The sequence below is a fragment of the Eumetopias jubatus genome, unplaced genomic scaffold, assembly GCF_037043125.1.
Source record: "Eumetopias jubatus isolate StellerSeaLion01/CBP00866 unplaced genomic scaffold, mEumJub1_p1.0 scaffold_2, whole genome shotgun sequence".
Lineage (NCBI taxonomy): Eukaryota > Metazoa > Chordata > Mammalia > Carnivora > Otariidae > Eumetopias > Eumetopias jubatus.
The window spans coordinates 21,071,049-21,096,765 of record NW_028274808.1 but is presented as its reverse complement, the minus strand read 5'-3'; the positions used below and the strand labels follow the sequence as shown (position 1 = coordinate 21,096,765).

General features: G+C 42.1%; 1 protein-coding gene across 5 annotated transcripts in view; it reads right to left on the bottom strand.

Moving 5' to 3' along the window:
• Nucleotides 1-1,927: 1,927 nt before the first annotated feature.
• The window catches only part of MTUS1 (microtubule associated scaffold protein 1), a 112,684-nt gene continuing 88,894 nt past the window's right edge, over nt 1,928-25,717 (bottom strand). For all 5 annotated transcript variants that reach the window (XM_028099811.2, XM_028099813.2, XM_028099814.2 and 2 more), the window contains 7 exons: nt 10,410-10,624; nt 9,588-9,693; nt 8,441-8,514; nt 8,192-8,287; nt 5,702-5,818; nt 2,655-2,752; nt 1,928-2,141 (listed from right to left, as the gene is read on the bottom strand). In XM_028099811.2, the coding sequence (XP_027955612.2) occupies nt 1,928-2,141; nt 2,655-2,752; nt 5,702-5,818; nt 8,192-8,287; nt 8,441-8,514; nt 9,588-9,693; nt 10,410-10,624 (920 nt within the window). The remainder of the gene's footprint in view (nt 2,142-2,654; nt 2,753-5,701; nt 5,819-8,191; nt 8,288-8,440; nt 8,515-9,587; nt 9,694-10,409; nt 10,625-25,717) is intronic.

Here is a 25,717-nt window from a genome sequence, read left to right as displayed (position 1 = left end):
TCTCCTGTTGCCTCCCATTCTCTGAAGAAAGACATTTTGTATTAATTGTGTAGAAGACTGATTTCCCTAGACACCTCAATTGTATGGAGGACAGCAAGGAACAGCACAAGATGCCCCACGCGTAGGAGATGGATGGCAAACCCAACTTTGGCTAATGGCATTGAAAACAACTCAGAAGGGCAAGCAGAGAGCTATTCCGGGAGGTGGCAGTGAACCCATATTCCCATTGATCAGAAGCAAACCTGGAAGGTTACATACATAATAAATTGTTGGAGGTTAAAGGCTTTGGACACAATCACTAATCAAAACCACCATGCATCATGAAGATCAGTTTGCTATGTAGTGTACATGTCAATGAGGACTCGAATATCCACCTCTAGTATCCCGAATCCGTTCTCACACTATAGCGGTTACTTGTACAGCCACGGGACATTGGCGACACAGGTTAGTAAATACTGACGTGCAGGGAGACGGAGATGAAGCCACAGTTCTTCCTTCTACTTCCCCCTCAAAGTCTTAGAATGGGGGGAGGTAATAAGTTCTGAAAAGAAACTGAAACGCAGCTTGGAGGGAGCTGTGTATGCCCCATTTTCCGCTCATCGACTGACCGTTCTGCTCCTTTCTCAAGGACAGAAGGATTCCTCAAAGGGTACACGGAAACTGAGCATTCTCTTCCCCAAATGTTTGACTAAATACCACATCACTGCCTTAAACAGGCTGCTCCTATTCATCCGTAAGCACGGAACCCTACCTTACTCCATTCTACTGGCTCATGGCTTACTCTTCATTCTCTCTAGGGTTTCCCAAAATTTGCACTAGGAGATCCAGGCCTGGGTTTATTTGGAAAGTGGTTTTGGCACCTTGATGATGAGCTGGCTCTGGAAAAGCATATTCCTTGTCCCAGAGAAAAGTAGGTAGGAGGTAGGAGGCTTGCTTTTGTGGCTCTGGTGAGAGGTGGGGCAGTGGGGGATGGGTGGGTGAAGAGGAAGGGGGTAAATGAGGATAATGGGAGAGCAGATAGTTGCAATCTGTGGCAATAGCCCAGATCAAGGTAAAAATAAGGCAGAAGCAAATCCACTGGTACTGCCTTTTTTCTTTACGCAGATTTTTAGAAAAATTAGGGTTCTATATCTGCACACAGCCTGAGAAAATAGACTGTGTAGTATCATGTTAGGTTCACAGGGGGATGTTGAAAATCTACAGAAAAGAATCTAACTAGTTTCAACTGACGTTGCCAAACACCGGAAGACTGCCAACAAGTTCCTCCAGAAGGATACAGAGCTGTAGAGACATGGACGAGTCAAAGCCTTTCCTGTCATTACCACTCCCCACGGTCAAGGGCTGAGCTGAGTTGGTGGTCGAGAATCTTAATTCAAGCGACGATGATTCCTCCTTCTATGGCTTTTGCAGAAGTGCATACACTGACTATTATTTGATTAGTATGCACCCAGATATATGCAGCATTTGACTTTCAATACACAGCAAAGGAGGCATCAGACACGACACTCTGTGCATCCATTTCATTCATACATCCCCAATCAGACCAAAATAAAAATCACAAGAAGGTGTCTGTGGTGAAGAACATTATAAAGGTTATAAATCTTTATCTTAACAGGCCCCTGAGAGTTTTTTTCCCCTTATGCTTAGGTGAAAAAGGCAATGAACAAGACCCTCTTGTTCTTTAAGTGCTTTGTGCAACAGTGTCTGTGTAGATCCGTTCTGAGATCTTTGGGGAGGAGGCTCTTGGACGGGGTCCAAGTCTTCCTCCAGAGTTCCAGTCTCCTAAGGAGCCTCGGGGGTGGCGACTCTCCAGTTCCAGAGTGGTCATCACGCGTCCACTACCGTAGTGCTCGCGCCCATGAGCGTGGTTAGGGTCAGTCCCGCAGACCTGTACAAACGCTTTCAGTCTCCCAGCTTCCAGAAAGCGTCATCTGGGTGAGATGCTGGGGCTGGGGAAGGAGCCGGAGTTCCTCTGTGACTGGAAGGGGACAGCGGCGGATGTGGGGGACCTCTTGGGGCTGCACAAGTCCCCGTTGTGCAGCTTCCACAGCAGCTCCTCGTTCTCCATGGACAGTCTCTTGTTAACCTTGGACTCCTTCTCCAGTGACTCCTGCAGAACGGCCTGCTCGGTGGAGAGTTGCCTTGAGGACAAAAAAAGAGCCACAAACCACGTGGATCTGAGTTCAAAGGAACTTGAAAAAATGCTTACCATTTAAAATTTGAGCCCCCGAAACAATCCCTCTGGAACAAAAGGGAGTCCTGCCCAGGGCTGCGGCGCATGGGGGCCGGGCTGCTGCAGAAACGCTGGGAGTGTGAGCGTAAGCCCAAGGAAAAGTACCTTTGGGGGTGAGTTCATAGATGGGTGGGTGACCCTACCACAGCTTTTCTCCATGTCTGATGACTGTCTTATGCTTGGGGCTGTTTCCTGTTGGGTCTTGTGCTGCTCCACCTCTGAAAGCATGCTCAGCGCGTCAGTACGCCAGGGACCACAGTGGTCCAACACCACTGGCTCCAATCCTATTGTCCGCGTTGTTGAACCACCCACCGCCCGCTGCAGTCCCATTTCACACTCCACATGGGTGGGGTGTGGTAAGAAAGTTAACACTCGTCATTCAAGGAAGGGAGGAGCTCAGGGAAAATAGGACCGTTTTTACCTTGAAATCGCCATGTGCTTGTCCATCCGAGCTTTTAATTCCTCATTCTCCTGCTGGAATCGCTTCAGTTTGTCAACCAACGCTGTGTTGTTGTCCACCTTGGTGTAAGCGAGCATGCCAACATTTATACATTAAAAAACAAAGCCCCTCTTTCCCTTAGGCACATTCCTGACACCAGCACACTTGGAGAGATTTAATTAAGGAAGGTTTAGTAGTATATCGAAATATCTGCACACAGGCATGCTGCAAAAAGAATCTAAAGCAGCAAAACAGTGCACCTGGATGTGTAATTTTTACAAATGTCTGCCAGGCCACTGACGCACCCAGGGGTAATGGATTTGCTCCCGGGCACACTGTTTTAGAACTGCACCCCCCCCAAGAACTGGTGCCCGAGGGCAACACGAATGCGTGTGTGTGTGTGTGTGTGTGTGTGTGTGTGTGCGCGCGCGCACGCGCGCAGTTTCAAGGTGGTAAAATGACAACAGCGGCTAGCCTGCACCTCAGCTTCCTATAGTCAATTCTGGAGAAAAAAATCCCCATGCTCGAAGAAAACTCATAGCAGTCCAACAGTTGACAATTCTTGGCCATGTCTACCATGGCCTTAAATGTGGTTTCCAGTTTCTCTGTAGCATTTACCTCAGGTGGCCACACAAAGCACCCATTCACCAAGCTCTGTGGAGCACCAACTGAGAGAAGGAGCACTCACTACACAAAGCCTCCCTCCCCAGTTCAGTGGAAGATACATTTGTTCTCCTGCTGGAGAACTTTCAAGGAAAACAAATTGATCAGGGGAGAGATTCAAGGATAAAATCCCAGAAGACATTTAATCACTTAACATGATGAAGAGCTGATTACATCCCATTACTTTCTAAAGGTAAGATTTGATTACTTGCTGAGGTGGTGACATCACAGCTCTGTCAGAATTAATTCTAATCCCTGTCTCTGCAATGTATGACTAATCTACTCTGACTACGACTCTTGGTTGGGAGTCCTGTTGTTCTTAACATTTCTTATTATCCAGAAAGTGCTCAGGACAAGCCCGCCGGGTGGAAAAACTTTCCCAAAAATGAGACTGTAAGAAAAAGGGAGGCTTGGAATTTCCAGTAATTATGAAGGAGTTCGAAATAACACACGAGGTGGGGCAATCTGGAATGGAAGACTGGGCAGGGATTGGCCTGATAGTATTATCTCATCCAATGCCTCCTTTTATAGGAAACTAGCCCTTGTACAAAGCTTTCGTACTGAGAAAGCCTCCTTGCTTTCTACGAGTTTTATTTTCTACACAGGCTCTGAGCTTACGAATATAAGCATACCTCATTTTATTATATGTCACTTCCTTCTGCTTTGCAGATTTTTTTTTTTAAATAAATTGAAGATCCGTGGCAACCCCATGTCAATCAAGTCTACTGGCACTATTTTTCCAATAGCATTTGTTCTCTTCAAGGTCTTTGACACATTTTGGTCATTCTGGGAATATTTCAGACTTTTTCAATATTATTACAATTGCTATGGTGACCTGTGATTAGTGATTACAACTCACTGAAAGCTCAGGTAGTTACTGTTGAATTAAGGTATGTGCATTGATTTTTTTTTTTTAAGATATAATGCTATTGCACACTTAACAGACTTTTATATGCACTAGGAAACCAAAAAGTGCATTTGCCTCACTTTATTGCAATATTGGCATTGTGGTGGCCTGAAACCAAACCCGCAATATGGTTCACTGTGGTATGCCTATAGATAAAGTAACCATGGGTTTACCTGTTATATCAACTCAATGCTAACTAATACCATGATACCTCTTGGGCATGGCAAGAAACAAAAATGTTTAGGGGTCAACAAAAATTACACTGTGTTGTTAATTTTACAGCAGAGCCTGTTCTCCATGTATATGGTATTTTGAAAAGTTTGGATGCAGGAATGGCACAGGGGGCAACAAATTATTAATAGGGTGATCTACATCAGCAATGACTGTGAGATTAGCTGAGTTATCAGGCTTGATGGAAGAGGAGGCCCTTTGGCAGGAACTGGTATCTATACTAGAAAAACCGTAAGAATTCTTCTTTCCTTCCTTTAAAAGAAAAAAATCACAATCACAATTCAAAGTGCCCATATATCCAGATGGGGGCTTAGCCCTTACCTCCCTCCACAGTGAGGTAATGGTGTCTGTAGAAGATAACTGAACCAAACCAAACACCAAAACCCAAACAAACAAAAAAAGCAAATAAAGAGTGGCCTCCAGGCTCCCTGTTGTCCAGAGCTGGTTGGGGCTTGAATGAGGCACTCGGTCACTCAACAACGAATCACTCATAACTGGGGGGACAAGGGACAGGCACAGTGAGGCAGCTGGTACAGTCAAGGGCAAAGTACAGCAATGGCTGGGATCACTTAAGCTGCCTTGCCAAACCCTGTCCGCTTGGTGAGACTCTGGCTCCCAGCAGCCATGCTCCACCCAAACGCAGACTTCTTGGTGAACTTGTCACTGGCCGACGTCGGGGCTCTGTGCTAGAGGCCACAAACTCCACCTCATTCATATTTGTCATAATGTTTGCATTTGTCCAACCAGATTAATTTTATGAGAGCATGACTCTTCCATCACATTCTAATTCATGAGAGAGATTAAGAATTTAGATAGCAAACTGAATTGCCCTAATGTGATTCATTTACATATTCAACTGTTTGGGGCATAAGACACCAACCCAGAGTTGGTGATATATTGAAGTACTGATTTTACATGATTTCAAAATTCTTCTTAGATGCATTAAGATTCACAGACCCTAAAACAGAAGCCTAATTTGTTTGTTGTGGCTTTTCCAAGGATCCAAATGCTGCTTTCTGTGTTCCTCGGGGGGAAAAAAAATGTTCCAGAAGGCAGCAATAAATGAGCCTAGAGCAAACCCACAGAAGAAAACGTAGCCTCTTGTTACCTTCTGCACATTTCTAAGCACCTTTAAGTAGCAGTTAAAACAACTCCACAGCTCTAGCTCAGAGCCCAGTTCCTATGCCACAGTCTTTGTTCTACTGGGTAAAACCCTAAAGAAACTTACCAGTTTCTCCATTTTCATTAACTTGATGTCCTGCTGGTGGAGTTTCTCGTTCTTGATCTCCAACACGGCTTTCAGGCTTTCCAACTCTTGCTCCAGATACATGATCTGAGGGTTCTTCTGCAACAGACACAGCAGGACACAGCTCTGATTACTTAACCACACGTTGTTAAATTCTTAATAGAGTCTTTGATTAGATTTAGAAATTGGGCAAACAAGTAGCTGGAGACTTCTAACCTTCTCACAGTAGCTTCAGGGGAAGAGGTGGAAAAAAGGGTTAAGGGAACAGTAATCTCAAAGTCTTTGGTTATAAGAATGAAATAAGACATTTCATCTCTGAAAACAAACATTTCACTCATTTATCAGGAACTTAACAAAGGAAAATATTGGTCACACCAAATATTTTACTGGAAGAGGAAAAAAAAAAAAAACATTGCTTACAATACAAAACAACTCTGGCTAGAGATGAGGCCATTACAAGTCCTTTCCTGGTGTTTGGAGAGAGAAAAGGGAACTGTTCTCTGCCAACTAAGTCAGTAACTGACCAGGAATGAAAAGGCAGTGCATTTACAGGGCTCTCTGGAAAACCACCAAGTGACAATAATGTCCTGAGTCTTCGGGATTTTTATTATGAGGGGACTATACCGGGTTGTCCTGTACTTCTCTTTTATTCTATGACACCCGACTGCTATATGGCATATAGCACATGCACTAAAATTCTGTCTAAAATAAACACTACATGAGGGGAGACATCCTTTTAGAGCACACCCCCAGAGTGGAATCCTGACTCCTTACTTTTTTTCTGGAAATTCAAGTGAACCATCCAAAACGTATAAATTGACAGCACAAGATCTACCGATCAGATTTAATGAGGGACTTTCTCAGACAAGCATCAGCGGGCATAGATCATCCAAACTCTACTCCCGGGCAGTGGTTAATGCTCGGGACCAAGCCTTAGGGAAGATCAGGGAATGGGTCCTCAGGACTACTTATTCAAACCCCTCACTCCACAGGAGAGAGTGAGTTCCACAATGCAGGGGACTGGCTCAGGGAACGTGCCAGAGCGAGAAAGGGCCGGGGCAGGCATAACACACAAGCCTGCGAATCCAGGGCTCTTCCCCAAATTTCACAGGCCTCCAACACTCTCATCCTTTGACACAGGATCTGTTATCTTTAGGGCAAAAAAAGAAAACCGTATCTCATTTTTGTTAAAAGGAGAGAGTTTCATTTACTCTGCCCATTCTTAAGCTTCGAGCATTCACAGCCCTGTTCCCACCGCACCTCTGCCGACTTCTCTGCCTGCCTGGGCCTTCCTCGAATGCGCTCTCCCACAGCATCAGGTGCACTCCCCCAGGGGGTCAGGCCCCAGGTAGTCCTGCTTTCCTCAATCTGTTTCTGTTAGTTTTCAAAAGCTGCTGCAGTTCCAGGAAGCTCTTTAAAATCTGTTCCTGGAACCACTTGTAAGGTTCACACCCTGCAAAAAATCTAAGTCTAGATTTTTTTTTTTTTTAAATCATTGCTTTGTCTAAGAACCTTCCAGAATAAATAGCTTTGAACATTGGCTATGACCTCACCTCAATTGTATTCAAATGTCTAGAGGGTGTCCAAAGACATCCTCAAAAGATTTCACTGAGAGACCCAAGCACATGTACTTTTCGAGCTGGTAGACTTTAAGCAGCAAAAGAACTTTTTGCTTCTGCAGTCCCATGCACAAATATGTGGAAGGGAAATGGTGGTACTGAAGACAGAAACAGAAATTTTTTCTCAAAAGGTGGGGGCCAGCTGAATAAGGATACAAGTTGCAAGAGAAAGTTGAGCCTACGAGATAAATTTGTACTTTTCCAAAGTGAGGATTGCCCGAATGACACACTGTTCAGACATAAATAGGAATGAGGCGCCTACGCATATTACGATATGCATCAACTTTGAGAACATAAGCTGAGTGAAAGCAGCCGGAAACAAAAGGCCACATAGAACATGATTCCAATTATACGAAATGTCCAGAATCAGCAAATCCATGGAGACAGAAAGTAGACTGGTGATTCCCTAGGGCTGGGGGGTTTGGGGGAGGAATGGGTACAGGGTTTCTTTTTGCGGTGACAAAATGTTCTGGAAGTAGATAATGGTGACCAATGCACAACTTGTGAACCACTGAACTGCACGTTTAACAAAGGGTGAATGTCATGGTATGTCAATTATATCTCGATATACCAGTTAGTTTAAAAAACAAAACTGTAGTCTTCACGTGAAACCCTGACCCTCACTGACAGTTTTCTTGTCTGCCCGTAGTTATCAACTGAGACCACTTGCAATGTACTGGGCTTCATCTGTATGTCAGTTCTTAGGATTTCTAAAAAGCCACCAGTAAACAAAGAAGCCAGTTTAAAAATCACTCTGCAGGATATGGAAGGAGTCCAAACCCGTATCATTGACCTTCACAGGCAGCTGAGCAGAAGAGAACTCCGTAGTGATGGAGAAGCATGCACAACTTACTAAATTTGCTTTCTCTCTTGATATTCTCTTTTGTTCTTCTGATTTCAACTTTTCATTTAAAGCATCATTTTCACTCTTCAGATCACTGATTTGTTTCTAAAACAAACAATGAAATGTGGAGCACAAGTTAGCAAGCAGACACCAGAAACACAGCAAATGTACACAGAAACATTACCCAAACCACACAAACCTCAGGAATGGGGATATTGGGGGGGGGGGGGGAGGTGGGGGTAAGTGAGATTGACCCACCTCCAGCGATTCCTGCTTCTCATGAAGCATATCCTCAAGTGATTTCTTTTCCATTTCATGGCTTTTCTTGATTTCTGCAAAGAAGGGATTTTTTTTTGGAGGCAATGACATCCTATGAGATCATTGTATTCTACGGTTGTTAAAGCATGTAGATCCAAGAGTTGAGTATGAAGCAGGAGGACTATGTTACTTTATATTTGTAAGATGCTTTTATAAGAATTAAGCTATCTGTTCTCAAATTAGCCCTATGAGGGGAGTAGGGCAGATATTTCCATTTTATGATGGAGAGCACAGAGGCCCCCAGAGGCCAGTGGAAACAGAGTGGCCTCCTCAGGGGAGGGCACCTCCAACACTGGCCTTCATCCCCGTGCTCCGGAGTTCCTGTGTGCTTTTCCATTTGCTCTTCATGAAACAAACAGAAGTCTAAATTTAAACTCAATCCTAGCAGGAAGGAAGAAGGACAATGTTTACTAAATATCAACCCTGGGCCAGTCACTTTTCGATGTTGTCGTCTCTGACTTCACATGACAACTCTCTTTTTCTGATGAGAAAAGGCCTTTGCCAAAGGTGAGCCCGCCCATTCTCAGCCCGTGTCCACACGCTTCTCTCTGGGGTGCACGGAGCTTAGCAGAACAACTTCCGCTATCCTTTGCGTTCTTAAAGAAATGGCTCCTCTTTTCCTTCAGCCTTTCCAATCATGATAAAATAATTCTAAAAATATCCTTTCTTGACTCCAACCAGGGCCATCTCCATTTCACGACATCGCTGTAGTCAAGAGTGTTGGCGAGCAAGTGTTGCTGAGCACCGATCCTTTACTATGGCCAGGATACAAACTAACACTTTTACCTTCCCAGGACTTCAAGTGGTAAAGAACAACTACTACCAAAAAGGCCTTTACTTTCTTTAAAAGTTCATCCTATTTCTGAAATGGCCGGCACTTGTGACATACTACTATTTGCATCCTAAGTGGAAAAGGGCATCTGCTAACAATGAACGATGCAAAAAGAAAGCAAAAACACATCAAACTGAATACTACAGGGTATTCTCTGGAAGAGAAAGTTACGAATCATTTCCGTTTTAAAACATACCCGCTGTTCCATTAGATCTGATTCTATTAAAAAAAAAAAAAAAAAAAAAGCATTCTTGCCTGAAAGGGAGGTTTCATAGGTCTTTTTTATCAATTCGATTTTCTCTGAGTGGCTGGCTTCAATTTCCAACTTAGAGGTTTCATGGGCAGCATTTAAGTTGTCAAACTAGAAGAAGAAAAAAAAAAAAAAAACCCAAAAAATTAAAAGTCTTGAGTAATCAGCAGCAGTATTAGGAGACTTGACACATAAGCGTGCATTCAAGTTAAAGGCTGCCCAACACATGGAAAGAACAAGCCAAGCTGGATCTGCCCCTCCCAATTCTCCACTCTGTTCCCCCTCAGAAACACCAACACACAGGTTCTCCACAGTTCACTGATGCAAACAGCCCATCATAAGGAATGAGGCTATGTTTCACAGTGATAGGACCACTACAATCCACACCTGTCATATTGGTATTTATATCCTCAGTCCCTAGCTCGTGCCCGGCATATAGCAGGCACTCAATAAACACTTACTAAATGGCTAACTGATTTTAAAAGGAAGAAAATTAAAGAGAAGCTTATGATATACTATTACAGGAAAAATATGGGTTATTGTCATTTTAAAAAAGAAGAAATGCAAACCAATCATTTAGCAGTGTCACATCAAAATGCTCACAAAGGGAATACTTCCAGGTAGCACGATAAAGTTTTTTTTTTTTCCTTAACTTTTCTTTCTTTTTTCCCTTTCACTCTTACTTGATTGTAAGAAAAAAATTAATTGAAAAACCCCTTTTCACTTATTTAAATAAAGAGGAGTTCAAAGGAAGTTCTTCATCAAACAATTAGAATTTAAATAAATGGCCATGACCAAGAACATGCTCAGGCTCCAAAGGCACAGACCTGCTCTTGCAATTGAGTTTTATACTTCTCTGCTTCTTCAATGTAAATATTCTGGAACTTTTCACACTCCCCGGTGTAAAATTCTTTAAGCCGATTCTCTAGCTCTGATAGATCAGTCTGGTGCTGCTGGTTTAGCTTCTGGACAAATCCTTCATAAGCTATTTGCAACTCATTCCTGGCTTTTTCTAATTTCTCACAGGTAGATGAAGCAGTGACTGAAAAGAGATGAAAAAGGGAAAAGATATTTCATCTGCGAAATGTCCTAAATTCATCACATTCACGCATAGCTGTGATGATTCTGGAAATATTAACACAGTACTCTCAGAGTACTTCGTTCTCTCTTGACCAGATTTTCAAACGTAATGGTATAAAAGTGAACAATAAATAGGAACAAGAGGAAATGGTGGCTGGCAGCAAAATAAAACCTCCCAAACCAAAAAAACAAAAGAAACAAAAAACCAAACCAAACCAAAACGAAAAACAAAAAAAACAACCCCCCCCGCCCCCCCCCCCACAACCACCTAGCAAGAAGTAACAGAAGTACTTGAGAAAAACCAGGTTTCCAAGGGAGGATCACCCTTTTGTGTGTTGACCAATCAGTGCAGGGGCCATAAGGAGAGGAGGCTCTGATTGGCCGAGGCGTCTCTAAGGCTGGCCAGCCAGTAGGGAGAAGCTAAGACACAGAGCGAGCAGGGAAGATCGGAGAGAAGAAGTAAATGGATTTTAAGCTTCGTCTTAATTTGAGCTGATTTCAAAAATACAGTAATAAAAACAAAGTATTAGAATATGTTGAACACAAATAAACACACAAAGAGCATACCAACTTTAGGGGGAAAAAAAAGAACATTTTAAAAGCTACAAGATATCAAAAGGTGATTATTTTTAAAGGCAAAGTGATCTGAAAGGCATAATTTAAAATCGGAGCATCTTACTCTTCACCACCACTACTGAAAACACATAATGATTATTACTACATTGCAGAACTTGCACATAAATGCATACCCACCCACACTATAATAAATCCTGGAAGATCCCTATAATTTCTCAGGAAGCTTGACTTTTGCCTTTTCCAGCCTTCCTTCACTGACATTCAAAACAGGTGAAATGAGTGATACTCTGTCAGGAGGATGCATGTTCTCAATATCCTCAAGTGCCCATGGACTAATATAAAATGAGTACTGGTAAGTCAGCTGTGAATCCTTACCTCTCTTTTGGTAAGGAATATGTTATTTCTGCAGTTGTAGAAGGAATAAGAGTTTTAGGGCAAAGAAAAGGAGAGTTTAGCTTAATGATCATTCTACTTAAGTAATGTGAGATTGGCTGGTTCCTGGGATGAATTTCCAACCATGAGGTAGACTTGTTTTCTTGGGAATATGCCATGTGGTAGTAGAAATATTAGTCACATGTCCCCTATTGGGATTCTTTCAGAGGCAAAATGGACTATATTGAATAATGACAAGAATAGTGTCTGCTAAAGAGAACCATTAAAATTCAAATAAATCTATAAATATTTATTAAAGGGGAAAGGAACATAAAAAAAAAAACTATTAGTCAGTGAGTGCTATAGAATGGGGGCTCCCTACACATTATCCAACCCTTCCAGAAGTCCTGTGAGAACCTTATTACTAAATGAACAAGGAAACCAACAGAGAGTAAATCATTTGCCTATAAACACATAGCTAAGTAAGTGGCAGAAGACTGGATTGTGGTAAGCAGTCTGGATTCTGACGACCTGCATCCAAAGCCTGGGCTTCTTCCACCCCACCCAGCTGTCTTTCGGGTCAGAAACTGGTGAGAAACAACACTGGAGCCTCTCCTTGGGAGGCTCATGGTCTAAGTGAGAAGACAAGACCTATACTTTTGAGAAGAACAATACAGGGCAGTACTTAAGGGTCCAATAAATGGCACTCAAAGTAGTTGACATCCAGCGAGTATGGTATGGAAGTTTCGGTCAGCAGATTAAGACAAATTTTTTTTTTAATTGTTGCAAAATATATAGAACATAAAATTTACCATTTTCCATCATTTTCAAGCATACGGTTCTGTGGCATTAGGTACATTCACACTGTCGTGCAAACATTACTACCATCAAGCTCCCTATTAATTAAACAGTAATTCCTCAATCCCTCCTCCCCCACTGGCAATCACCACTTCTACCTTTTCTCTGTGGATCTGACTCTTCTAAGTACCTCCTATAAATGGAATCATACTGAATTTGTCCTTTTGTGCCTGGCTTATTTCACTCAGCATCAGGTCTTCAAGGTTCATACATGTTGTAGTGGGTGGGAGAATTCCCTTCCTTGTAAAACTGGAGAACATTCGATTGTATGTATAGACCACATATTGATCCATCCGTCAATGGACACGTGGGTTGCCCCCACCTCTTGGCTACTGTGAATGCTACTGTTATAAACCTGGGTGCACAAACATCTGTTCAAGTCCCTGCTTTCAGTGCTTTTGAGTATATACCTGGAAACGGAACTGCTGGATCAAATGGTAAGTCTGTTATTATCTGATGAACACCGTACTGTTTTCTGTAATGCCTACACCATTTTTACGTGCCCACCAGCAGTGCGCAACGGTTCCAATTTCTCCACATTTTCACCAAAATTAATTTTCTTTCTTTCTAAGCCAGCCTCGTGGGTGTGAAATGGCATCTCACTGCAGTTTTGATCTGGTCAGCAGTTTTTTAAAATTGAGCCATATGAAAATGCCATTCTGATATTGAGAGTGACAACTATTCTACCACGAGCAACGGTGGGAGACCACGCAGTGTGCCCTGGGAACTTGAACATTCACAAGGCAGAACAATGGGAGATAGACCTAAAAAGGTAGATGGAGGCCAGATTATAGAGATCATCGAATTCAGTCCTGTGGGACTAAATTTTAGAAGTTAATTTCTTTTCTTTAAAAGAATTTAGTGAAAGATAATGACTATGCTGACGGTCACGCAACACTCTTTTTACTTTTCCTTTTTATTGTACTAATTATTTATCAAAGGTGCCAAAAAAAAAAAAAAAGGATTCAAGTAGGCAAATGTTAGGGATGCCTGGGTAGCTCAGTCGGTTAAGCAACTGCCTTGGGCTCAGGTCATGATCTGGGTCTTAGGATCCTAGCCCTACATCCAGCTCCCTGCTCAGTGGGGAGTCTGCTTCTCCCTCCCTCTGCCCTCTTCTCCCTCCCTCTGCCCTCTTCCCCCGCAGTGAGTGCTTGCATGCAAGCACTCTCTCTCGAATAAATAAATACAATCAAACAACTTTCTAGTTAGGGCAATCTTGGTTTCATACAGCCTTTTCACTTAATTCCATTGCAATTTCAAATATCAAAAAAAAAAAGGAAAGAAAAATAGTATGATCCCAGCCCATCTGAATGCTCCTATCAGAGACAGAAATGTCTAAGTGAACCAAAAGCTAGAAGATCTTCTACATGAAGTTAACAGTATGCTACACCTGCCGAATCTTAACACATTTGTTTGTAATGAAACAACCGTTAGTTTGAATGTAAATCTACGGTGCATCAGACTTCAAAATCAAATAGGATATATGGAAATCCTCTTACATTAGCCACTGGACAGGGGGTTTCCTGTTTAAAAAAAAAAAAAGGCGCCTGGGTGGCTCAGTTGGTTAAGCGTCTGCCTTCAGCTCAGGTCATGATCTCAGGGTCCTGGGATGGAGGCTCCCCTTGCATTGAGCCCCCCTCACATCATTGCTCCCCACTCAGCAGGGAGCCTGCTTCTCCCTCTGCCCCTCCCCCTCCCCTGCTTGTGCTCAGTCTTTCAAATAAATATCTTAAATCTTAAAACAAGGGCGCCTGGGTGGCTCAGTTGGTTAAGCGACTGCCTTCAGCTCAGGTCATGATCCTGGAGTCCCAGGATCGAGTCCCGCATCAGGCTCCCTGCTCAGCGGGGAGTCTGCTTCTCCCTCTGACCCTCTTCCCTCTCGTGCTCTCTATCTCTCATTCTCTCTCTCAAATAAATAAATAAAATCTTTAAAAAAAAAATTTTAAATCTTAAAACAAAAAAAAATCTAAAAAAAAATCTTAAATCTTAAGGTCTTAAAATCTTAAAAAAAAACAAAAGAGAAAAACAAAAGAAAAGAAAACAAAGCTCAAAAGTTTTGCTGGCCACTGTGAGCGAGGTGAAGGGAAAGCAGAGGGGAGGGAAGGGAAAGATGGGTCAGACCCAGGAGGGAGGATTTACCGTTCCAACAGTCCAAAGCGCAGGCCCAACCCCAGGCAGTGACATCAGCCCGCAGCCTTGCACAGACCTTTGCTTTGCTATGGGCCTGGTGTGCTGTGTTGACAACAGCTGGGCTGAAATCATCCCTCACACAGCTTTACTTCGAATAAACTGGCCTGGGCTCCTGAAGGGACACTTTTATTTGGCATAAAGACTCTTGAAATGCTTTTTTAAAGGACATCCATGTAAACATCACCTCAAGGGTTCTTGAGTGCTCCTCTCTGCCAGACACACACTGTTGCGGGGGGGGGGGGGGGCGCGGGGAAGGAGTGATAGATGTGACCCCGTGGCTTTAGTCATGGACTTTCCCTTGTGCTTAATGACAGTTTAGAAGCGATTTCTAATGCCACCTGCGCTCGCTTGTACTCCTTGTGCTCAGCCTTGTCTCTTCCTTGCTTACTCTCCAGAATTCCACTTTCAGGCAATTCATCAGGCAGCCAACAAAAGCCAAAACAAAATAGGAGATCTTGCAGGATTTTGAGTAAGTGAGCAAGGAGTTTTCACAGTATTAGGTGATAGGGTTTTCAAGGTGTTATGGCACAAATGCAAAATCCACAGAGTACAAAGTAATCTTTTTGTCTTGATGTTTTAATCTGTTCTGTTGGGCGATCATTGAAAGTCTGTCTGTGATAAAGGGTGCCAACAGACCAGTGCCTAGAGAAGAGCTGAGGAACTGTAACCTTTGTACACAGACTGGTAAACAGCAAAAGCTGTCCCCAGCAGTCCACCTTAGAATGAGAAATAGAGTTTTCAGAATTAGGAAAGAAAGAAACCAACTCATTTACAAGATCAGCCCTAGAGCAGAAGGCCATGAGACAGAATAGAAGTTGACATTTTCACCCTGGGACGAACCATGCCAACGGCAGAACAGGAACAACATAGTTTAAGCATTCATAACTGGGCAAGGAAAAAATATTTCAGAAGAAGTGGTGAGATGTTTGACATTCTCCCTTTTCATATAATTATTTGGATGATGTCTAGAAAAGGCCCAATGTCACAGTCAATTATAACCTCTGAAAAACAGAACTGGATTCATCCTGGGTCCGTTAGCCATTATCCCCGAGGAGCAGAAGCACAGCCATTACCTAATTAGTCCTGGTGGCCTTTTCTAAGAGGAGGTGGTTAGATTTGTATTCTCTCCATCTTGTAGAGACCCATTTCCCTTTGGAGATCGGTAAATGTACTGTTTACAAAGAAAAACATTGCACAACCATGGCCCTACAGTTGTAATATTCTTTTGAAATGATAACAGAGCTTTCTTCACTTTCGTATCTGGGTAGCATGCTTTATCATGAGACAACCCAAAATATTTTAATCCTCAGGAACATAAATAAATGACTTAATAGAACAGAGCTTGAATAATTAGGTTCAATTCTCAGCATTTACCGGCCATGTGATTTGAGCAAATTACTTAAGCTTTCTAAGCCTTCATTTCCTTTTTTTTTTTTTTTTTTTAATGGAGAGAATCTTAGCACCTTCCCTGCAGGATTAAATAAAATAATGCATGAGGAGCACCTGACCCAGTGCCTGACCAGAGTCGGTAAGCAATAAATGTTGCTGTTACTATTATTCCTGGCCTTGCAAAAGTCCACCCGTTCTAATGTGTTTGAAGAGTCTTCAAAGACATGCTTGGGGTTCCAGAACCAAATGTGACACTTAAAAAGCAGCCTTGCTTGTCGAGTATTCAAAGATAAATACACACACACATATGACAGGGCACCGTAGTATCCACCACCTCCAATCTTCACTTCCTACTCCTATTGCTCTTAACAGTGGGTGCAACAGAACATTTCCAACCTTTAGATGATTTTATCTAAATTGGACATAAAATCTAAAAAAGGAAAAACGGAGGTAAGGTCACATGGATATCATACAAATTTTCATGATGCCACATAAGAGATTGTGACAGAAAGGAAAGATAAATAGGGAAACAAGAGGACTTCATTCCCCAACTGTACAGACACACTTTCTCCAGGTGCTTCCGGTAGGCGTGCCGTGGGGGCCAACCCTTCCTCAAGCAGCATTCCCACTCTCTGCACCAGCTACGAGGGAGACGAGATGCCTGTGTCCAGTGTTTCTTGCCTGCTTTGGGTCCCCCTCTCTTTCTGGTTACCTGGGAAGTCAGACATCTGCTTTTAGTGCTGGACACCTTCACTCCTTTCTCTCAACTGGACCACTTTCTTATACCAGGTACAAAAATAAATTCAAAATGGATGAAAGACCTAAACGTGAGCTGGGAAACCATCAAAATCCTAAAGAACACAGGGAGCAACCTCTTCGACCTTGGCCATAGTGACTTCTTACTAGACATGTCGCTGGAGGCAAGAGAAACAAAAGCAAAAATGAACTATTGGGACTTCATCAAGATGAAAAGCTGCTGCACAGCAAAGGAAACAATCAACAAAACTAAAAGACAGCATACAGAACGAGAGAAGATATTTGCAAATGATATATCTGATAAAGATTTAGTATCCAAAATCTATAAAGAACTTCTAAAACTCAACACCCACAAAACAAAGAATCCAGTTTAGAAATGGGCAGAAGACATGAATGCGTTTTTCCAAAGACGACATCCAGATGGCTAACAGACACATGAAAAGATGCTCAACATCACTCATCATCAGGGAAATACAAATCAACACAATGATGAGATACCACCTCATAACCTGTCAGAATGGCTAAAATTAACACAGGAAACAACAGATGTTGGTGAGGTTGAGGAGAAAGGGGAAGCCTCTTGCACTGTTGGTGGGAATGCAAACTGGTGCGGTTCCTCTAAGAACTCCAAAGTTCTTAAGAGGAACTTTGGAGGCTCCTCTAAAAGTTAAAAATGGAGCTACCCTACAACCCAGCAATTGCACTACTAAGTATTTACCCAAAGGATACAGAGATGGAGATTAGAAGGGGTACACACACCCTGATGTTTATAGCAGCATTATCAACAATAGGCAGATTATGGAAAGAGCCCGAATATCCAACGACTGATGAATGGATAAAAGAAGTAGTGTGTACATACGTACACACACACACACAGGAATATTACTCAACTATCAAAAAAATGAAGTCTTTCCATCTGCAACAATGTGGATGGAACTAGAGGGTATAATGCTAAGCGAAATAAGTCAGCCAGAGAAAGACAAATACCATATGATTTCACTCATACGTGGAATTTAAGAAACAAAACCGATGAACGTAGGGGAAGGGGGGAAAAGAAAGAGCGAGAGGCAAACCCTAAGAGACTCTTAGCTACAGAGAACAAACTGAGGGTTGATGGGGGGCGGTGGGTGGGGCATGGGCTAGATGGGGGATGGGGCTTAGGAGGGCACTTGTTGGGATGAGCACTGGGTGCTGTACGCAAGTGATGAATCACTAAATTCTACTCCTGAAGCCAATATTACACTATGTGTTAACGAACTAGAATTTAAATAAAAATTTGAAAAGGAAAAGAAAGCACATACTTCTCAGGGAAATATACTTGCTTTAAAAAAAAATAACTTTTAATTGTGGAATAATTTTAGATTTATAGAAAACGCACAAAGATAGTACACAGAGTTCCTATACACTCTCCACGTAGCTGCCCCAAATGTTAGCATTTTACATAATCATGAGACGTTTGTCACAATTAAGGTTTTACACTGGAACAATACTAGTAACTGTACTGTAGACTTCATTTGGATTTCACCAGTTTTTTCACTAATGCTTTTTTAAGAAAAAACTTTTAGATTAATTTTCGATCTTCAGAGAAGCTGTAAAGAGAGAATGGTTTCCAGATACCTCTCACCCATTTTCCCCTAACATTCACATTGCACATTACCAAGGGACATTACTGAAACTAAGAAACCAACACTGGTACAGTATTATGAACTCAACTCCCAACTTTGTCCCTTATATATTTCTGTTCTAGGATCCCATCCAAGATACCACACTGCATTTAGCTGTCATATTTCCTGAGTCCTCTCTGGTCTGCGAGTGGGTCTTCCCCCTACACCCCCCATAATCGTGACAGTTTTGGAGTCAGGTATTTTTAGAATGTCCCTCAATTTTGGCTTGTCACGTTTTCTCTGCACAGTCCAGTGACCCAGCAATTCCACTAGTAAGAATTTATACAGGTAGATTCCCACATATATAAAACTAAGGATGTTTGAGGTTTTCCACTGGAGCATTTCCATAACAGCAAAACATCAGAAACAACCTAATGTCCACTAGGAAGGAACTGGTTAAATTAACTGTGGTGTACAGAAACAATGGAATGCTTTCCAAAAAACAGGACATTTTAACAGCTATTTAAAAAGACTGATGAAGTTCTATATGTACTGAACTTTAAGAACTGTTAAGTGGAAAAACAAAGTGTAGAAATGCATGTGTAATATGCTCCCAACTGTGTATAAAAGTAAGGGGGAAACAAATACATATTTTATCTTACTTCTCTTGTACCCCAGCCATAGAACCAAGAACGGGAACACGATCTTCTACCATAGTAGCATAATTACTTCATAATATTATTCTTATTCTACCGAGGGATATCTGGTCGTGACACACTCCCAGGGTGAATGACTATGTAGGTACCTCTCTTAAACCAGGGTCTCATCTATTTAAAATGGGAGGTGGTATACATGAATAAAGTTGTCAAGATGCCATTTTTAAGAAGTGAATCACTATGCGGTGGAGAGGCCGGTAGCCAAGCGTAGGGACCTAGACTATCCAACGATGGGAAATCCCAACTTCCTGCCTATCAGTTTCCTGGTGAGCAAGGCAGCAACAAATACCACGTGCTCTGCTAACCTTCATGTTTGGTGAGGATTTTGCAGAGCTAAGTCTTCACAAACTGTCTGTGGAATGATCATCGACTCATAAGAGCTCCAGTTTTTCTTTCCGAAAGGTACTGCTTTTTCATATGACCGAGAAATTTGGCAGTCATGCGGCAGACAACAGTCTCCTTCTAAATTTCAAAATGAGCTACAGATGGCTCTCTGATTGCTCTTGGAATTCTATGAAGCAACATGAACTGATTTCAAAAGCCTCTCACTAATCATAACGTAATAGGAATTTGCTTTTACAAAACGCCTGCCCTCTCAATTCTCCCATAACTCATACCAGTATCCTTTCAAAATTCAGTTCGTGCTTTACAAAGTGCTCTCCCGCCTATGATTTCACATAATAGTGTTTTGAGTTAATAGAAGAGATTATCTTAAATCTCCTTTTACTGGCAAGGGAACTGAAGGGGCAGAATTGGGTCCAGGACGCCAATCTGCTCAAGATTTTCAATGCAGATTCCACAGCACAGAGCCCAGAACCTGATCCTCATGGCTATTTTCTCAACTTGAGATGTGTAAGAGAGAATCTAATCCATACATGCAATGGATGTCTGAGAGTATTAAGGCTTTGTTCTCTTGTGGAAGCTAGAAAGACTGCAAGATAAGGCAGGTTAAAAAAAAAAAAAGATCCCCCCCCCCGGCCCCCCAATTTCTCCTGACAGAATCTTACTTGAATGGGGGAGGAGGATCTGGCTCAGCCAGCCAATCTGGGTCCAGAGGTGCCAGTTGGGCCTCCACGGAGCCTCTGGGTCTCCCTGCCAATACAAGTCTGAAAAGGCTTTGCTGTTTTTCAACTTACTGGCCAACGACATGCTGCAAAACAGATGCTCTCATAATCAAAACAGCAACATTCCACAGACCAATGAAAACACTTAGGCATGAAAGTGGATCAGAGATGCAAGCCTGGCTGAGTAACTGACATAATGTTCTAAGCTTCAGGCCTGAGAAAAATCATTTAGGACTTTAAAGAAATCACATTGAAATCAAAACAATAAATTTAATGCTCATTTGGAAGCCGATGTACAAGAACGGGCTCAATTCAGTTGGTGCTTTTTGGCATTACTGTGTACTCTCTTACCGTGCTTACTTGATTCGTATATACTTTAAATAAAAGAAACAACATTCCGGCCAACTAGTCCGGTGTCAAAGTGTACTCCACGGGGCACCTACAGGATAATCACCTGCAAGGTCATCAGAAGTGTGTTGCTGGGCTCCATTCCCAAGCCACCTGAGTCAGAACTGTGAATCAGCATTCTAACCTGGTCCATTTTATTACACAGGAAAGTCTGAGAACAAGCGTTCTGGACAAATGACATTATTCAAAACTGAACCTACCAAACTGGACAAGGACAGATTAGAACAAGGATCAGAACAAGGAAGAAGACTCCACAGGCTTTCAAAACAGATACCCTTGGTAATACCATGTAGCTATACAGGTGACAGAACGTGACCTTTTACTTAAAGACACAGCCAGCCAAAGGCTGAATTTGCGATGGACGGCCATGGGTGGGGACAAACGGGCTAAGTCTGAGAAGGTATCAAAACCATCTTCGATCAACTCAGTGACAGAAAGAATTCTCTTTTGGTATACAGTTGGTTTTCATTATATTAGCAGTTTCTTCATGAAAGCCCACTTCAAAAACCATTTCTGGAATTCTGCAACTCCCAAGTGACTTAACTGTAAAGAGTTTTAAAATTACTTTGAATACACAGGCCGTTAAATCATAACTGTAGACAAAACTAATGAAAGAATTAACACATTCCACAAGGTGCACGGGAGCCTCAGGTTCATAGACACCAGTCAAGTGTTGATTAAACAATTTTTATACTGCTTCTGGCAGAGCCAAGTCCCTTTTCCCTAACTGATAATAACAAGTCTTATTTTAATCTGAAAGCACTTCTTGAACTCTTGAATCGAATAAAAAGATTCCAAAAGTTGTTACCAATGCAAAGGAGTGTTTACATCACATGATTTTCTGACCTTTCAAATATTTTCATCATGCCTTCCCTGTTACCATGAACAGGAGTTTGGACTTACCGATCCTAGGTCCTTACCCAGGCACTTTGCTCTCTAGCTGTTTGACCTTAGGAAGGTTACTTCACTTTTAAGCCTCAGTTTCTTTTCCTTCCTTCCTTCCTCTCTCCCTCCCTTCCCTTTCCTGTCTTTTAATAAAATACTAACCAGTAGACTTAGAGCTGAATATTATTGTCGGGAAAGACTTGGCACTCAACAGATGTTACTGTCATACCCAGCTCATAATTTTTACGCACACAGGAAAACAATCAACTAGTCTTAGTGAATTAAGGGTTCAAATTCCATTTGTGTCATTAAATAGAAACAATTAGGACAAATGTATAAAAAAGATGTGCATTGTCCCAACAGCTCGGTGAAAACAATATTAAGTTTACAGGAATGCCTGTTAATAAAGGCATTTCAAGATTTTGAAATCTAGTTCATTTGAGCAGATATTGAAGTCTCAGTAGGATTAAAAAAAAACTTAAAAATAGAAAACCCTAAAAAGTGTAAATTAGCTATTAATTCTGATGGCTAAAAACCTTGAAATAAAGATACCTTTTCTTCATTAATTTAGATGAAAATGTGATTCTAGCGATTAACATTAACAAAAACAGTAGGAACCCCTGAAGATCATAATTATGGTTCTCTATTATATCGGTTTTGATCCAACACAACTCTTAAAAAAAAATCAGAATGATATGCTTATTTCCCCATCTCAGAGGCCAAATGCTTGCTGTGGACATAAACCATTGAAATTGAATTGTCCTCTATTTCAAGGGCTAATAACACTTTCAAAATGATCTAACTGGCATTGTCAGACATAATTGTAAAATGTTTCCAAGAGAATTATAGTTCACCTTACTTTATTATTATTCATTCTTAAAAACATGCATGTTATTTTTAAATGGTTTGTAGGAAAACATTTGTACACAAAAACCACTGAGTATTAGAATACTATAAGGATAAACCCAACTTTCCCTAGTCACTATCTTCAATATGAAAGTCATTCATTCACTGAGGTAGTAAGTGCCAGGCACAAGGTATCAGTGGGTAGAGCTGCAAACGTGAAGGAGATACCGCCTTTGAAGGGCTCACGGCTCTGGATTGTGAGAAGAGGTCCAGAAACAATCCTAAGAACAGAGTTTTTTGAAGGGCACAGTAGAAGGCACGATTAACTTGCTTGAAAGATTAGGTAAAACTCAACTGATGATACGGCATTTTAATTAGGACCTAGCTGGGTATCCTAGCTAGTGAGGAGTTTAAGAGGCAAAAATAGAAAGGCAGTAAAAAAGAAGAGAGTATTTCAAGGAGAGAGGATATCATGTGCCAAAGAGGTATGAATGGGCCCATGGCTAGGCGTGAGGAGCTGAAAGGAGGTGTGAAGAAGGCAAAGGAGCGTCCTGCCATCCTGAAGTTGGGCTGAGAGTTCCAGTCTAAACATACATGGCAGCTATCGTAATTCGGACTTTTTGCCAAAGCCCAAATGAAGTCATTTATGTTTGTTAAAAATGACCAGTAGAGGAGAGATGTGAGATTTATTTTAAATACAGTCCTGGTAGCATGTCGGGAGGACAAAAGCAGGACTGGAGCAAGGTGACCTGTTGGGTGACCACTGGAATATATTTGGGGTGAGCAGTTACGGGGCTTAAATTAGAACAATAGTAGCCAGAAGGCTGAGGAGGGACAGATCCAAGCGATACTTAGAACACAGATTGCTCATGTAGAAGTTGGAGGAAAAAGCATGGGTCACCTGTTGTTAGCTTAGGTGGTGAGTGATGACGTCACTGCAGAAGAATGATGAACAGACTTTGAGGAAAAGAGGTCTGAATGAGGAGACACTGCAGAGCATTCAGGAAGCAAGGGGCTGGGGAGTCAGCAAGGTCTGACTATACCAGACTGGCTCTCCTGGAGGCAGCTCTTCACTGGGCAAAACACATCTACAGCTTGGGAAGGAGAGAACTAGAAAAATAAATCTGTGCATCATCACCCTACAGGTTGTAGTTGAAGCCAGGGGAATCGATGGGATAACAGCGGACAATGAAACCCTCGCTATACTCCAACACTAAAGGGATGAGTGAAATCGAGCAACATCCAATAAGACTTTCCCAGGTCATTCAACATAACCATAATAAAGACTATGAGTCAATATGGAAAAGTGTTTGACACAAGCTAAACAGATCAGAATACACATAAAACAACATGAATGAATCTCAAAACCATTTTGCTGTGTGGAAAAAAGCCAGACATAACAAGAACATAATGTATGTTTCTATGAAATTCTAGAATACACAAAATAACCTACATCATAAAAATCAGTGTTTGCTTCTAGGGAAGGGGGGATGTCATCTACCAGAAAGGAGCATGAGGAGATTTTCTGGGAGGACAGAGATCTTCAATACCTTGATAAAAGTGTAGGTCATATGAGTATATGTGTTTGTCAATAAGCACTCCATTGTATGTAAATCATACCTTCATAAAAAAGTCAAGATATGAAGTCATATATAGTCATATAAACAAAGACACAAGAGAATATGTAAAAATAAGAGCTCTGTCAGGAATACTGGAACTATGGGCTATTTTCCTCTCACTTCGCAATTTTAATTTTCACACAATGTCCTTAAATAAAAAGAAACCAACCCTCAAATACTTCAAATACCCATAAATACTTATCAATCACTTGTGAAAATGGAAAGCATATATATTTTTTCCATAGTAAGGAGAAAAGAATCTCTGAAATGAAGCAATTTACCATCTGAAGTCAACAAGAAAACACAAGATAAAACAAATACATGGTTGTAAAGTATTGAGGACTCCCTGGAGGGGGGGGGGAGCCTCATGGTTTTGTTCTGAGCTCAGCTGGGTGAACTTGGCAGTAGAGGACAGCTGTCAGAGTAACCAGGTGAGACAACAGGAAAGTCAGTCAATGGAGCAGACGGTTGGAGGCAGTTAGATTCCGAAGGTCACTATCACAGACTCTACTTGGGTTTCAGTGCTCCGGAGTTTCATCTGTCATTTATTTTGTTTTGCAGTTCTTAGTTTGGGAATCTTGCCTCAATTTTCATAGAGAAGAGAAAGAAATAGTACCCAGGGGGAGAGTGACACCAAAAGCCCCTCATTATTTTGGAGCGAAATGGTAGATACTTGGGTGAGGGTGATGGTAGCAGCTCTTTCTCTTCTTGAGGTGCCTGTGGTGGACCAGGCACTCTGACAGTTGCTTCATACATATTACTATTTTATCCAAGCTCCATGACAATCCAGCCAAATACATATTAACTTCACATCCCCAGTGAAGAAACTGGACTCAAAGAAGTGAGGCAACTCCTAGCTAGGAATACATGGACAAAATCCTACACTGCAGACTCCACACTGCAAGCCCTTCTACTCTGTCAGGAAGGGATCCACCATGTCTCACTGCCATTGGAATCTGAAAACAAACAAACAAAAAAACAACCTGTCCTGAGGGATTTCTAGTAATATTTGGTCTAATGACAATTCCTTCCTGCATTGTAGTCGATGCCCCCACAAAAATCGCAAATGTGGGTAATTACTACACAGCTGCAAACTGCACCCATGTGAATACCTACTATTTAGTAGTAGCTAACACTTGGTGCTAGGCACTTTACAGTGAGTTACTTCATGTCATCCTCACAACCACCCGTGAGCAGACAATTATTAGTGCCATTTGACAGAGAATGAAACCAGGACTCAAGACCTGTCATGTGACTTGCCTTTCCGTCACCCAGCTACCGAAGATTTGGACCTGGACAGCGTGACCACACAGTCTAACCACTCTATACTACTGCGTCAAATTTTAAAACTGCCATTTCCAACTCTGCTATGTAACCTATCGTCTTCCGTCTCAGCTCATGCTACGAACAATCCCACCAGCAGCTTTCGGAGTGTTCCTCCTGGACTGTTCCATCAGAAGAACTCTGTAAAGGCTTCTCTTCTCTCCTCTCATGGGACTGGAACCATTCCCCAAATGCTTTCCATAGTTCCTTGAGCAGTTCTACCTCATGCAACAAGAACACGGACACATTCCCCGTGTGTCCCCTCTGCTGACTGACATCCTCACCACCGTCTCCTCATTCCCCTGACAAGAGTCCTCTGCTTCCGGGTTCACCCAGCTCCCACCTGCTATACTCCAACATTAAAATGCTACGCACAGGCCAAGCGCGGCGTCCGGACACTTGACCAGCGATGGTGAAAGCATACCAGGGCACACTCTCCTTATCACCAA